Source organism: Merops nubicus, unplaced genomic scaffold (genome assembly GCF_000691845.1).
Source record: "Merops nubicus isolate BGI_N331 unplaced genomic scaffold, ASM69184v1 scaffold43449, whole genome shotgun sequence".
Classification (NCBI taxonomy): Eukaryota; Metazoa; Chordata; class Aves; order Coraciiformes; family Meropidae; genus Merops; species Merops nubicus.
Genome location: NW_008632535.1, coordinates 42,231 through 56,562, shown reverse-complemented (window position 1 = coordinate 56,562; position 14,332 = coordinate 42,231). Strand labels below are relative to the sequence as shown.

At 40.1% G+C, this 14,332-nt stretch overlaps 1 protein-coding gene across 1 annotated transcript in view; it reads left to right on the top strand.

Moving 5' to 3' along the window:
* Window positions 1–3,408: 3,408 nt before the first annotated feature.
* LOC103780272 (Wilms tumor protein homolog) overlaps window positions 3,409–14,332 on the top strand; it is a gene marked incomplete at its 5' end in the record, with an annotated part of 11,826 nt that continues 902 nt past the window's right edge. The window contains 5 exons of the mRNA XM_008947934.1: window positions 3,409–3,593; window positions 3,647–3,749; window positions 5,120–5,270; window positions 9,870–9,959; window positions 11,625–11,708. Of these exons, the coding sequence (XP_008946182.1) occupies window positions 3,409–3,593; window positions 3,647–3,749; window positions 5,120–5,270; window positions 9,870–9,959; window positions 11,625–11,708 (613 nt within the window). The remainder of the gene's footprint in view (window positions 3,594–3,646; window positions 3,750–5,119; window positions 5,271–9,869; window positions 9,960–11,624; window positions 11,709–14,332) is intronic.

The following is a 14,332-nucleotide window of genomic DNA, read 5'->3' as shown; positions in this document are numbered from 1 at the left end:
CTCTTCTCTTCTCTTCTCTTCCTTTTTCCTTTGTTTTCCTTTCCTATTCACCCCCTGGTTGCCCCCTGGCTCTAGCTGAATTTCTCCTGGGAGCTGCTTGGCCTTTGGCGCAGGGGAGGACACCACGTCGGAGCTCTGGCTGTGCTCTCAGCTGTGCTGCGAGCGGCCTTCTTGGCAGCTCTCCAGGCTGCTGTGGTGTTGCCTGAGTGGCCCATCCTGCTGGGAAGGATCCTGTTGGTCCTGCTCCCAGCAGCCTGACGCTCCTCAAGTACCAGTGTTTTCCTTCCCTGGTTTATCACCATTCACCTGAACAATGCAGTTAGCGCAGTATCATCTCTAACGCATCTTCTTTCTCATTTATAATGCACATGGTGCTGGTGGATTTGGGGTGTATGGAACACACATTGCAATGCTTTGGGATAATTAAAAAATAATAATTTCAGGATCATTTTTCATTGTTATACTCTTAGATTTGATTGCCTAAGTGTATAAGGCATTGTCTCTTTACCTAGTTAAACATAGAGTGCCTGACTAGACAAGATGAAAGTTAGGGAATCTCCTGCTGTCTCAAGATTTCCATTTAGTTAATGTACTACAGGTATAAATTCATCAGTTACTTGTGTTGCTCATGTATGTGGCATTGCATCTGACCATTACCTCTTGTATGCAATAAAGCAGGTGTTTGAGTTTCAGTATTGTATTTAGGAGATTTATATCCATTCTTCTGTCAGTGCTTTTATTTTAGTATATGAACTGCAGTGATACGAAACAAGCCAGCTGCACAAACTGTGGTATACATTTTGTGGCGTACGTTGTGGGTGCCTTGAGTAAAGAGGCTGCAAGAAAAAAATTGTCTTTCACAATGAGATTACTATCTATGCAGAGTGAAGGCCGAGGTTCCAGAGAGCAGTGGTATAGGGAAAGTTTGTAAAAAGGTTCCAGTTTCTCCACTGGCTGGAAACAACATTCACCTGTTAATTTCTATCTCCCTGATGGTCAGTTTATTCCATAGCGCTTCATAGCGATTAAATAGCGTTTTAACCAAGAAATCTCACCTGATCCATTTTGCTGCCATCATCCGTATGACCACACTGAGTCCCAGCCCAGGCTGATGGAAGCGTGCCCAACATAGAATGGGAACTAGGGTTCCTGATTATTAAAGTGACTCTCCTAGAGAGCTGGTTAAGTAGAGGGCTATTCATTACTTAGTGTATTATGGGTCAAGAAGCTCAGAAAACAGGTTTTAATCTTTAAGGCTTTGCAGCTATATGTATAGTTTTAGTGCAGTGTAACTGGAAATAATGGGAGGAAACACAAGAAAGGCTGAATGTTGAGGAAGGCTTCCCAACTGTGCAATAAAAATTGAGATGGAGATAATCTGGAAGGACACCTCCCAATCATAGAGCCATTCCTTGGCATACAGACAAGGTCTTTGTTCTGCCTCTTACTGCTGTGAGGAATTACTTCAGAACTGATTGGTCTTTACAAAAATAGTTATCACTGAAAGATGAAAACTGTGTGAATTTGGAGGGAAGGTTAGGCTATGATTTATGGTATAAGCTTTTACTGCATACTGCTGTTCCTCCTTCTTAAGTTTCTGTCCTTGGAGTTGTTCTTATCTCGCTTTGTGTCTGTTGTTTATTGTAAGGTGTGAGTTGCTAGCACAGCTGTGAACGAGAGGCTACACAGTTACTCAGGGTGGCTAATGCTGAAGTTCATAGTTACCTTTGAGTTGCTGCTACATTGTGAATCAGCAACAGATTCTACTGCAGGACTTCCTTCTTATAGACGGTAGTTCTAATTTAGTTTGGAATTGTGCTGTGTAATTTGTGATCAGTGCAAACACCACCACAGCTTGGGTGCTTTTCAATCCTTTTTCTTTTCTGTTTTTTTGTTTGTTTGTTTTGTTTTGTTTTTCAAAACATCTGTGACTTACTGCCTGCAAATAGAGGGGAGGATTTGATGCTGGTGGGGAACCTAAGTTGAATAAATGGTAATTCATTACTTGTATTAGGCAACAAGAGGCCACATCTGGGCCTTGAGCAGAGAGGAGACAGTATTTAGTTGGACATGGTACGTATCTAGAGAAGAGTTTAATCCATTTAAATCAGAAAATGGTATCTTTCTTTATCTGTTATTACAGATAATATTACAGATCAGAAATACTTTCTTGCTGCTACCCTATAACTTATTTCATTATGATCACCTGTTTGCCCCATAAAATTGAAATAAACAGAGCATACCTTCCTAAAAGGCATCACCATTGATTTGAGTAGCCAGGCAGAGCCAGGATTTGAAACTAGTATTTCAAACAGCAAAGGAATTGGTCTAAAAGGAACACGTCTGCCAGGTGGCAGCCTGCGAGCTGCTCTGTAGACAAAGAATGAGCAACGCAACCCACTGCTGCAGTAAGAGCTGTTCACAAGTGTGACTCCCCTCCTGTTTAGTGAGGTTCACAAACCATTTGGACATCTCCTGCATTCCAGTTCCACTGGCTGTTCTGCAAATCACTTAAGAGGTTTAAAACTTCCTTGTAATTCTACTCTGCACATGAACTTTGAGTGAAGAGAAAGGAAAGACCAGTGGAATGAGACTCTGGGCCTCAGGGACCTCTTCAAATTGCTATTGCAAGCATTTGGCAGAGACTAGGATAACATCCTATGTATCCATCTTTGTCCCTAGCTTGGTGCCCTTGGGCTTTGTTCTGGGCTTTTGCATTTCTAGTGCAGTGTAAAACATGAACTTGGCCATGTACACGCCAATGTAACTTACCCGCTTTAAAAACAAAAGCTAAAGTTTATTTACAGTGTTTTGACAATAGGGAGGCTGCAAACAGGAAACATGGCAATGTTGCTAATGTTCTGGACAGGAGAACACAGGATTTTGAAGAGTGTAATTAGATAAAACGTATGGTTGTGACACCCCTAAAACGCAACAAAGTTAACAAATTTTTAAAATTAATGTGATGATGCTGCATGAGGAATCTTGAAAATTTATACCTAATAAGGATAGACTGATTTTGTTATTTTATTCTTCACAAAGGGTTAATTTTTAGCGCATCCTGTAAGCTGATATGTGGGATAAATAGTTTGGACACTGATTTGTAATCTCTGTTTATGAGTACATGACTGCTATTCTTATAAATGTCATCACTTTCTTGGTAGTATCTGGCAATATCTGAGTCATGAGGTGCTGACAAAAATCCACTGCACTTAAAGTGAAACTTGAGGCATTTTGCTCATTCCAAAAGATATTAGCAATAGCCAGCCCCACATTTAACTGATAAATAACGTGTACATGTGCACACGACACAGCTATGCTGCTATGTGGATTTTTTCCTCTTACCTAAAATCATGGTGGAAATACATCAGAGTTCAAATCATGACAACTGTTTTTTCTTTTGAGCAGACTGGGTTAATGGACACTAGCAGATGTCTGTACGGAGTCAGTGCCTTGCGCCAGCGGGAGCAGATCCATTCGGAGGCAGAACAGGCTTCCTTTGCTGAATTTCATTTGAACTTGGATATCCTGGCTATAAAAGCAAACTCTGTATATGTTATCACTGACTTAAGAAATGAAATCTCTCACGTGGAGTTGAGTACTGAAAAATATTTCATTTTCCCATTATTCCCCTCTTTATTTACAGCCATACAGCAGGATATGAGAATGAGAACCACAGCACTCCCATGTTATACAGCTGTGGGGCCCAATACAGAATACACACCCATGGAGTTTTTAGAGGCATACAAGTGAGTATAGCAGGGCATTCTTCATAGGGAAGTGAGACTGCTGCCTGTTTATAGTGCTCATTTACTGCTCTACTGGTATTTCTAAATCTATCCTTGATTTGTGGTTTCCCTGGGTTATCAAGAAATGCTCTACACAAGTGTCCTGACTTCACTGAAGCCATTGATGTAAGATTTCTCTGACATAGTAATTTAAAAATGTTTACTTCTTCTTTTGAAGTATATCTGTGGGACAGTATTCCTTAACAGCTTCTCAGGATGGTCCAAAATATACCATCCAGTTTCCAACTTATAGATGCAATCCCTTTGGCTGTGGGAAGCTTCTGTGGTTTCAATGGTCTGCATCTGATAGCTACATAGAAGAAAGTGTTAGATGACATTTCGTTTTTATGGATTTCTGAAACTTCACTAATTCAAACATGTTTCCTTAAAACAAAATATGACTAATTGCTGAGTATTGAGGAGGAACTTACTACTCATGGGAGTTAATTTCCTCCCTTTCTGAAACAGTCATATCATCAATAAATATGACTGTGAAAGCTACACCTTCTTAATACTTATGGCAAAGTCATTCCATAGTATCTGTCTCCTCTGTGTTGCTCTGTGTTGTCAATACAATCAAAGTTTTTAGATGGCATATCTTCTCTTCTTCCTTTTCTGTATAGTTGAAGTCATTATTCAGTGGCAAGCTCTCAGAAGTAGGCTTGTGAGCCAGCTTTTGTTGGGTCAATAAAAATCAGAGGTTGACATTGTTTAAGGAAATTAATTATCCCAAAAGGAGAAGATCACCTCTGATGGAACGTTGTGACAGTAACCAAAATGCATTAAGGCTGAACTATTCATCAGCTCCACCTAGAAAGTCTTTCTTGTATGTTGGTGTTTGTTTTTTTTTTTTTTTTTTTCCCCCAATTTGTGTTAACCCAATACATTAATTTCCTGGTCCTTTAACTTCATGTGAGTATTTTAAATAAAGAGGATAATGCTACTCTGGCTCGTGTTCTTATCTCTTAGGCTGGTATAAGCCTAAAACTATTTCATATGCCAATGAGTGTTCTTCCAGAACTGTGTGATTATATGTGAGGTCAGAATGTGGCTCATTTAATCTCACATATGAATACTGATGAGAGAATTTAACAAGCCGAGCTGTCTGTATTTCACCTTCAAACAGCTTCAATATTCTGTGAAGAACAGGTTAAGGTATACTGAGGTTGTACATTGTTAATGTGGAGTAGAATAAAATAAAACTGTTTGTTTGCAGTATAATACATTTAAGTATCTCTTTGTCTGAGAGAAGTGCCATTTATTGTTTGTCTGAATATGTGAAGTAAAGCTTGAGAGGACACAGGGTGCATTAGCAGGTTTCTGTTTTGTAGGATGTCCGACGGGTGCCAGGAGTGGCTCCAACCATTGTCCGACCAGCGAGCGAGACGAACGAGAAGCGCCCCTTCATGTGTGCCTACCCCGGCTGCAACAAGAGATACTTCAAGTTGTCCCACTTGCAGATGCACAGCAGAAAGCACACTGGTAAGTGTCAGCTTGGATGGGTATAAATCACCTTACAGCTCTGGACAGCAAAGTGGGTAGAGTGATTTTAAAATAGCATAAGGTGCAAGAAATGATCTGCCGGGTCAGGGGCAGCGAGAATCTGTCAGATGAGTCTGTATGTGCTCCGTCATCTGGGCAATCTCTTTTGGATGCAGAAGACTGAATCTAGTGAAGAAAAACACAGAGCAGATCTGACAGCAAGTAGATCACCTCCCTCCTGCTCTTACTGTTACAGGGCATCATTCAGGGCTGTGAATTGTCTTCCTCCCCACCCCAATTTGGGAGCATCAAAGCTTGCTCCAAATATTAACTGCTCAGTCAATCTAAGTTACATCTCAAAATGTGGAAATCCAATGCCCTGCTTCACCTTGTCAAAGAGTAAACAGAATTATTTCCCCTATTGGGAGATTTATAGAATTGGTAATAAGTAATTATGATATACCTTTAGGTGTGCTCCTTATCCATTTTTTGGATTGCCTATGATATTTTAATTTAGACAGTTCTTTCTGTGCTAAGCCAGAAATCTGTGGATAAAATCTGTATGAAATGGATTCTCAGTTAACCATTAATACGATGGAAGGTGAAGGGGATGAAACAGACAGCAGGAAGGCAATCCATACATCTGACCTAGCAGACCGCCTTACATTTCATAGGAAATAGTTGCAAACTTTGCTTTGGAGACCATGTAGTGACACTAGTTAAGTGCATAAAGTACTTACAGGTGAGAAATGAGCAGTATAAAGAATTTTTAATTTCTGAATGGGTGAGTCACAAAATGTCCAGACAGACGTCTTTAGTCTTGCTCATATTATGCATTTAAGTTAATTTAGACTGTAACTGGAATATAGTCGTTAGAGCTGAAGGTCCATACAAATGCTATTCTATTTTATGTTAACAAATTTGAAACAGAGAAAGTTTGGAGATCTTTTGGGGTCCATTAACTATGGTAATTTTCTTGAGTAAGCCTTCTGAATTTTTCTTATAATTACTATTTCTTTCATTCCTGAAGTGATTTACTCTCTATTTTAACAGTCCTAATTTGTTTGTTCTAGTCCTGTATTTTATTCCATTTAGTTGCTTGGCTTTCACTATATTATTTCTGGATGCATCACAAGGACTTCAGCTTACATCTTTTTAGTTTTCTGTAACTGGAGATTTCCAGCATTCTACCGCATAAAACCTAGGCATGTAGAGCCACAAAGACAAAGAGGACAGGTCTATGGCCATCAAGCATCCCTAGAGAGACTTCTCATTGTCTTTGAGGTCATGCATGTCTCTTCCTTCTCCTTTGGTTTACATGATAGTGGAAGGGGGTAGAAGAGAAATGTTGGTTCCCTCACATTCCATCCCAACCCTTTACAGGTAGGCCCAGATTTTCTGCCTCTACATTTTGATATGTTGACAACAAAACTTGGATTTATTTCTCAAACAGAGAAGAAAACTGCAAATGGATTTGCACCACAGTTTTCTTTGCAATCTCATATCTTTCTCTAGCTAACCCTGATTTGTGTGTCCTGCCTGTGGAAGAGCCAATTGTCAAAAGCAAAATTTAGAAACAGGCTTTCTTCAAGGGCAGATTAATCATTGCTATGAAGAATGTGTGTGTCTTGTTGATAACAGCTACAGTAGCTACAGTTCACTATTCTCTGCATTTTCTTTCTTTTCTCCACCTGCTTGGGTTTATATGTTAGAACTGTCAGATGTCAGCTCCAGCGGAGGATGATTTGGTTGTGTTTGGTAAACCTCTCTACAGCCAACATTAAGATTTTATTAGTCCTCCTGTTAGGTGGTTCTGGATTCTGTCATGCATTTGATGCTCTTCCGCCTTTCTTAATATAGTGGTAGGTATTTTTTAAAAAAAATATGAGCATGTGATTTGAAAACCAATTGTTACATATGTCTAATATTAAGCCAGCAGATAGTATCTTTGCAGAATGGTGTTGGGTCTTCATTGTCTTTTTTTGTTTCCATAATAGATACTGAACAGAGAACTAGCTCATCAGATCTTCCATTCTTCACCAGTTATAGTATTGCAATGTCAAGCAGGGCCCTGAAACACAAAATTTGATTCTGTAATCAGTTTTTCCCAATGTTTCAACACAGACTGAGTTGAAAATATGTAGACTTTTTGTACCCTCCAAGACTGCTTATCCATCGTTAACAATGCCTTCATTGAAACATGTACAGCCAAAAAAAGCTTTTTTTTCCTATCTGGGTGCATGTTGCTGCAGCAGATAGGCCTCTGAAAGGAAATGCAAAAATACATAGAACTTTTAAACAGTACAACAATTAATGTGAGTTTTCATCCTGTGGCAGACTGCAGAGACTTCTTTGCAGAAACAAATTGGTGTCTAGACCTCCCTAAATTTCATTTATGGTGGAAACATCAGCATTATTGCTTGAGACCCTTTGGGTTTGGTGCCACACACTGGAAAAAACTGTATTTATCCTAACAGAAAGCTTAGCATCTTTGCAGAGAAAATATCCTCTGCCTTTTTGCCAGGGATTCTTCAGCCTAAATATGTCAAATTGCAGGTATGAGTTTGTACAATGAAGTACGAGAATCTGTAAATCAGGAAGGTTGTCCAGTATATGGTAGGGAACTCATCTCTTGGTGGTGAATTTCTGAGTCTTTAGGAGGTTTTAGCAATGCAGTGTAATTATGACTTATACTAATCATCTAATCACGATTTCTTTGCTTTGACAAAAGCAAATATCCTTTTACTATGGCATGTGCCACCGTGCTGCTAAATGCCTTACAGTCATTAGTGCAATTCATCATTCATTCATCATTGAAAGACAGAGCTGTATCCTCTGATGGGCTGGTGCATGAGTGTGACTGCCTGAGCTGGGAATTGCCCAGGCTCTCCTCCTGAGAGTCCGCAGCGGCAGCGCTAGGATCGTGCTCTTTCACACTAATGCTGCTTTGAGATACTGACCTTCACAGGTAAGCCAGGGAACACCCTTCTGCCAAATCCCCTGGAAGCTGGAAGCTCGCAGGGGTTCAAGAAACAGCCAGGCAAATTAATGGAAAGAAACTCCATTAAGGAGTGTGAAATAGAAACCAACTTCGGCTCAGAAAGCTGCTAACTCGTGAACCGCTGGATACTCGGGGAGGGGCCAGGGAAAGTATTCTGTATCTCTGCTGTCTTCTGCTCTCTGCAGGCATCTCCAGTGAGCCATGGTGGGAAGCTGCTGGCCTTCACGGATCTTTGGCCTCAGACAGCATGGGCTGCTCTTAGGCTTTCATTTCTATGGCATAAAATAAGAATACTTACATATTTAAAATACAAGATCTGTTTCAGAACAGTCGTGGCATCTCACATCTGAATTCTGGTGTGAAGATGTCAGGAACCCTTACCTATAAAGGCTTTGTACTAAATAAAGAAACTTATGTTTTGTCTAAGTTTACTAAAGCACACCTAATTAATTATTTGTATTGAATAGGCACTAGCTGATGTGAAATATGTAGAACAAAAGGGAAATTAGGATTTTTATCCAAATATTCTGCCCCTTTTTTTTTTGCTTTTTGTTTTGTATGCAGTGTCATCATATCCCTGTGTAAGCATCTTGGATTGATTCCTTTAATATATGCATTGGTTAAATTTGTCTTTAATTTAATAAAGATTATATTTCAAAGTATTCAAAGAAATACTCCCGTGTGCACACCATTGGACCCTTACTGTTTTATTCAAATCCTTCCTTAACCATCTTCTGCATTTATATTGCAATTAGCAGACAATCATCCTGTCACTGCATTCTGCTCTGCTGACATCCCCCCTCTTAAATCTGCCAAAGGGCTGAATTCCTTGGAAGTAAGTGGTTTCTGACAAGCAGGCACTCCCCAGGGAGTCCTGGCGGTCAAAGTGTACGGGACTATTTCAAACACCTGTGGCAACCTTAATCCCTTATGCTAATAAATTAAGCACAGCAGACATGGAAATTGTCCACACCTCGGTTTGAGAATCAGTAAACTCCTTTGGGTGACAAGCACAGGAAGTTGACTTGTTCCTGCAGATTTAGTTGTTTTTATGAAATTTTGATCTTAGCTACACTGGTATGAATTTGGAATGCTTTTCTTAGTATGCTACTTATACGCTGTCACCTAGTTCAGGAGGCTTCTGCTTTACAATAGTTTGCACTGATATCTCAGAATACCAGTGCAACCAGAATGCATTTCCTCATCCTAATAAAATCAGAAATGGAGACACTTGCAATGAAGGTTTATCAATATGGTTTTCAGATAAATACAAACCAAGAGACTTCAGTTCTTTTCCAGCAGAAAACAATAAAAAAAAAGCATCTTGAAATGTTTTTGTTGCTTTAACTTAATGAGCTGTTGTTTTAGAATGATCAGATTCAATATTGTTTTCAGTGCAATAGAATGATGTTTCCCCACTGATTCCAACACAGTTGTATGGTTTTACAGCAAATGGGTCCTGGTGTACCTACCAGCAGACTGCTTCACACAGGAGAGAAATCTTAAGTCTTTTAGGGTAACATGTTTTGTCTTCTCATTGTAGGTGATGTGTTCCCTCATTTAGCCACATTTTCTGATAAACTGTTTGTCCTTTACAGGTGAAAAACCCTATCAGTGTGATTTTAAGGACTGTGAACGAAGATTTTCTCGTTCAGACCAACTCAAACGGCACCAAAGACGACACACAGGTTAGTTAACGGCACAACTCTACTGGTCACCCACTGTTCATCTTCATATGCAAATCACCCTCTGAATGGTATACTTGTAAGCTTCTGTTTTTCTGATCTTGTTTCTACTCAGACACAATACCCACAGTGCCAAATTCCTGAAGTTACCTTTAGGAAGAAACTGTAGCTGGGTTTTTTTGTTGACATTTGAGCACTACTATGGTTGCACAGGTGACCCTTTCATCCTGCTGCCATCCTTTGGAAACACCCTTCTTAATGAAACGGTTCTCTCTGTACTGTATCCCCTATATGGAGAAGATATTTTGAAAACCCAAACATTTCTGCAAGAAAAGGTTGCCAATGATTAACCTGATGAATGCTACTGTTGTTATTCTGATGTTCATGTGGGAGTGCCAGTGGGGGAACGCTGCATGTGCGTGTCCTGATGGGCTGGTGGGATTGCTGTGCACTTCCAGCTGGAAAGCAGAAACGGAGAAGCAAAAGCCACACCAGCTGTTATGCTTAGGACTGTAATTCAGCAAACCACTTAAGCTTAGATTTGAGCCTTTCTTGAATTCTGTCAACTAAAAAAGGATTCTAAGAACAGCAAGGAGATAACTGTCAAAGATCTGGCTGGTTGGATTGTACAAAAAACCTGGAAAGTGTACAGTAGTTCACACAGAGTGGAGAGGGCAGCAGTCAAGAATGGGGCTGGGTCTTACCTAGGCTTGTGTGTTTTTCTCAGTGAATTATTTACTGGATGAAATGTTCTCAGACAGCCAAAACTACTTGTGAGTTCAGTCCAAATTCAGCAAGTTGTTCTCTTGCACATACACCATTTTCTGGAAATGTCAAGACAGCCCATTTCAGCATTTCAGGAGTTCTTGGAGATCTAGATTGATTAGATGGACAGGGAAGACAGCTGCCCTTCTCAAAGTCACAGAAGAGGAGATGGTGATGACTTCAGACTCTTGGCTGGGAGTGGAACCATGAGGGCACTAGGCATGGAGCATGAGAAAGGGCTTCAGAGTGCTCCTCTGGCTGAGGAACAAGAAGAAATTGCATTTGGGTCTCCTATATCACAGAGTGGCCTGACAATTGTTTAACACACTATTCTGTGGTGGATTTCTGCCTGCTACTTCTCTGAGAGATGTAGGAAGTCTGTCTGAAAGCTGGTGGGATGATTTAGTTTTAGCAACTGCATGCTAGAACCTCTCGGTGTTAAAGCAGTCCCCAAGACTTATATGTAGTATGTAAAGTAAGTGGTAGAAGTGTAAATTAAGTTAAGCCTATTTGGGGTATATAAAAATAGACCTCTGCACCTCTCTTCTTCTTATATCATATTTGCTCCTGCATGATGATGATAGGGCCAAGCTACAGGGTCAGAATTAATGGCCTTTGCAGATCCTCCTTAGCCCAACAGTGTAAAGTGGGTGTTTGTTTACGATGGTGCTGTTTGGATGCTTCAGACCCACCCACAAGAAGAGCAGGTTCCCAAGGGGTGGTAGCCTGATTAGTGACTTTCTGTGACGTGTAGGCATGAAGCTGGAAGCAGCAGTTACAGTAACTAGTACAAAATAATTCAGAAATTTGAAAATTCAGAAGTAGCTGATTTTATTCACCCTTCCAAAAGGTTCCGGGATATAGGAATTGATTTTTTTTTTTTTTATTTTTTTGTCTTTTCAGGTGTGAAGCCCTTCCAGTGTAAAACCTGTCAGCGAAAGTTCTCTAGATCTGATCATCTGAAGACTCATACCAGGACTCATACAGGTAAAACAAGTGCGTAAACTTTTCTTCACATTTATATTTCATTATTTTTTAAGTTTAAAAAAAATGTTGTTGTAAATTACATGATTAGAAAGTCTCTTAATCAGGACTTAAATATTCAAAGCAACAGAAAGAATTTCAGGGTGTGCTGATTTTTCAGTGGGACTACATTCCCCGAGCATCATAGTCACTTTTCACAAAGGGATTTAGGTGATTTTAGAAACTGCACTTTCTTTTTTCATGTTTAAAGAAATGTCAGCTTGGTAAAATGAATTTTGTCAGCTATTGTGAAATGAGCATCATGGTCTCAGCCCACAAATGTCAAGTTGATCTACTGCCTTTACCGAAAAAACCCTGCAAGATAGAAATTTTAATTCTAGCTTCAGCCAAAGGTCTGTAATCTAAAGTACTCATGCCTACTCATGCTCTCCCAAGTGTCAGCTGAGCCGAATGCAGGATAGCACGGCAAAGCTCTTGCTGGTGCTGCTTGCACTGTAATCTCTCCAGAAGATAAAAGGAGTGTTTTTTGCAAACTCACACTGACAGACACTAAAGTAAAAGCTTACTCAAATATTCAAGGACCCTTTTGTAGAAACCATAATATTTCACATAAATACAGGGAAAGAAATAGGAGGCCATTTTAGTCTACTCTGTCCTCACGTAAATGTAAACACCACTAAGAAGCAACTGCAGCAACCTCTATATTTTAAGTTTTAGAATTATTACTATGAACTGACATTTGCTGTTTCCTTCCACTGTGTATGCAGTATTTTTACCCAGTAAATGTTCACTGAGCACTTTGACGTGTTGTTAGATGTCACAGTGTTTGCTATACTGGTGTTAAACTTTTAAATTCAGTCTCTGCACAGATGGGGAAGGAGCCTGAAAATCTTTTTCTTTCTGCTAAGGATTCTTTTTTCTCTTCTGGACCATAAAAACATAAATATTCAAGACTTTCAAAATAAAAAAAAGAAGTTTTAATAAAGGAAATTATTCACCTGAGAACAATGACATTTTCTGTGGTACTGACCAAATAAATGCTTCAAGTAAGGGCCACATCTGCACTTGCAGTCTACAAATGGTAAAGGGCACAGCTGTGTTCTGGGTTCTCCTCACAGTCTCATTATGAGTTGCAGGCCCTGGGTCTGTGTGTATTTGCATGAAGAAAGATATTTTCTTGATCAGCAAGAGGCAAATTTCTGGCAGAGACAAAATGGCAAGCAGTTGTCACATGCTAGCAGGCCAGGATAAACTATATTCCCCATCACATTTAATTGCTAGTTGATTTGTCAGTTCAAGACTTTCATGACGCCAGTATTTTTTGGCAGGTTAACTAAATCAGCGAAGATCTTGCTTTCTTTTTGCTAGTGGAGCTCATCTCCCTGTTCTGGTTCTTTCTTGCCCTGTGTGGGCCAAGCCCGCGCTGCCCTCGCTGCTGAGAGCAGCCTCACTGGGGCACTGGTACTGCCAGAGCACAGAGCTGTGCCTGGGCTCACTGCCTGCCGCGGGCTCGGGCTCCGTGCCAGCCCTGCAGCCCAGCTCTCTGCTGCTCTGCTGGGGCTCCTGTCATGCTCCTGTGACTGTAAAATGCACATATCCTGAAGGGAATGAGCATGAGTGGTGGGTGGGGATTTTTCATCTCCATTTTGCTATGTAGCTTCATTCCTCTTTCTTATATTCCCTAAATTTTGCAACAAAACACCTAACTCATGTCAGCTTGCTCCACGTTAAACCTTGATGAAGCAAAACAGAAGCCACTTCCATCTAATTCCATCGTAATTTTAATCAACTGACAAACTATTTGTTAAGCTGCAATTTCAGTTTTTTGTCTCCATAAGCAATTTTACTGACAGCAATCTTCGCTGCGGAAAATAATGAAAAAAAAGGGTCAAAGGAAACCCCCATGCATCTATATACATTTTTAGCAAGGGAAAAGCGATTACTGATCTGTGTACGGTGAAGTGGTACAAAGTAATTTGTGCCCAGCATGGAACTAACAGAGATTGCTGCTTGTGTTGCAGAGGAGAACCAGGATTGCTTGTGAAACAGCAAAACCGTGCTGCTTTTACTGTGTAGTTCAGTGAAAAACTGGCCAGTAACAGATAACTCGCATCAGCTCGCAGGATGGTTTTGCTAATGCTGCTGAGATGAAAGACCACTTTATGCAATCTGTGATTTTTATCAGTAGCTCTGACCAGGTCAGTTTTGTCCCATACTGTTTTATGCACTCAGGTGAGATAGTTGATGCTTTTACCAACATCAACTGTGGGTAAAGTAGATTGTAAACATCCCCACCCTCCTTTAAATATATTGCACAGGATTTTGAAAACAGAAATACACATTTATGCCAATCCCAGATCTTCTTTTGCCTGAATTTGGATGTTTGTGAAATGCACGAAGTGTGAGGCAAAGAAGAGGAGAAGATGTCTGGGTAAGCTCGTACCACCCTAGTGTGTCTTGAGTTGGATAGTACAAGGTGTGTAGACAGCACTGAAGATCCCAGCCTCAGAGCTGAACCTACTTTAAAATATTGCATAATTTTTTTTTTGTAAAAAAAGGAAAATGAAGTTCCAAAATAAACATGAGTCATCGGGTACTGCTCTGAGCTAATGAAAGCACATTCCATC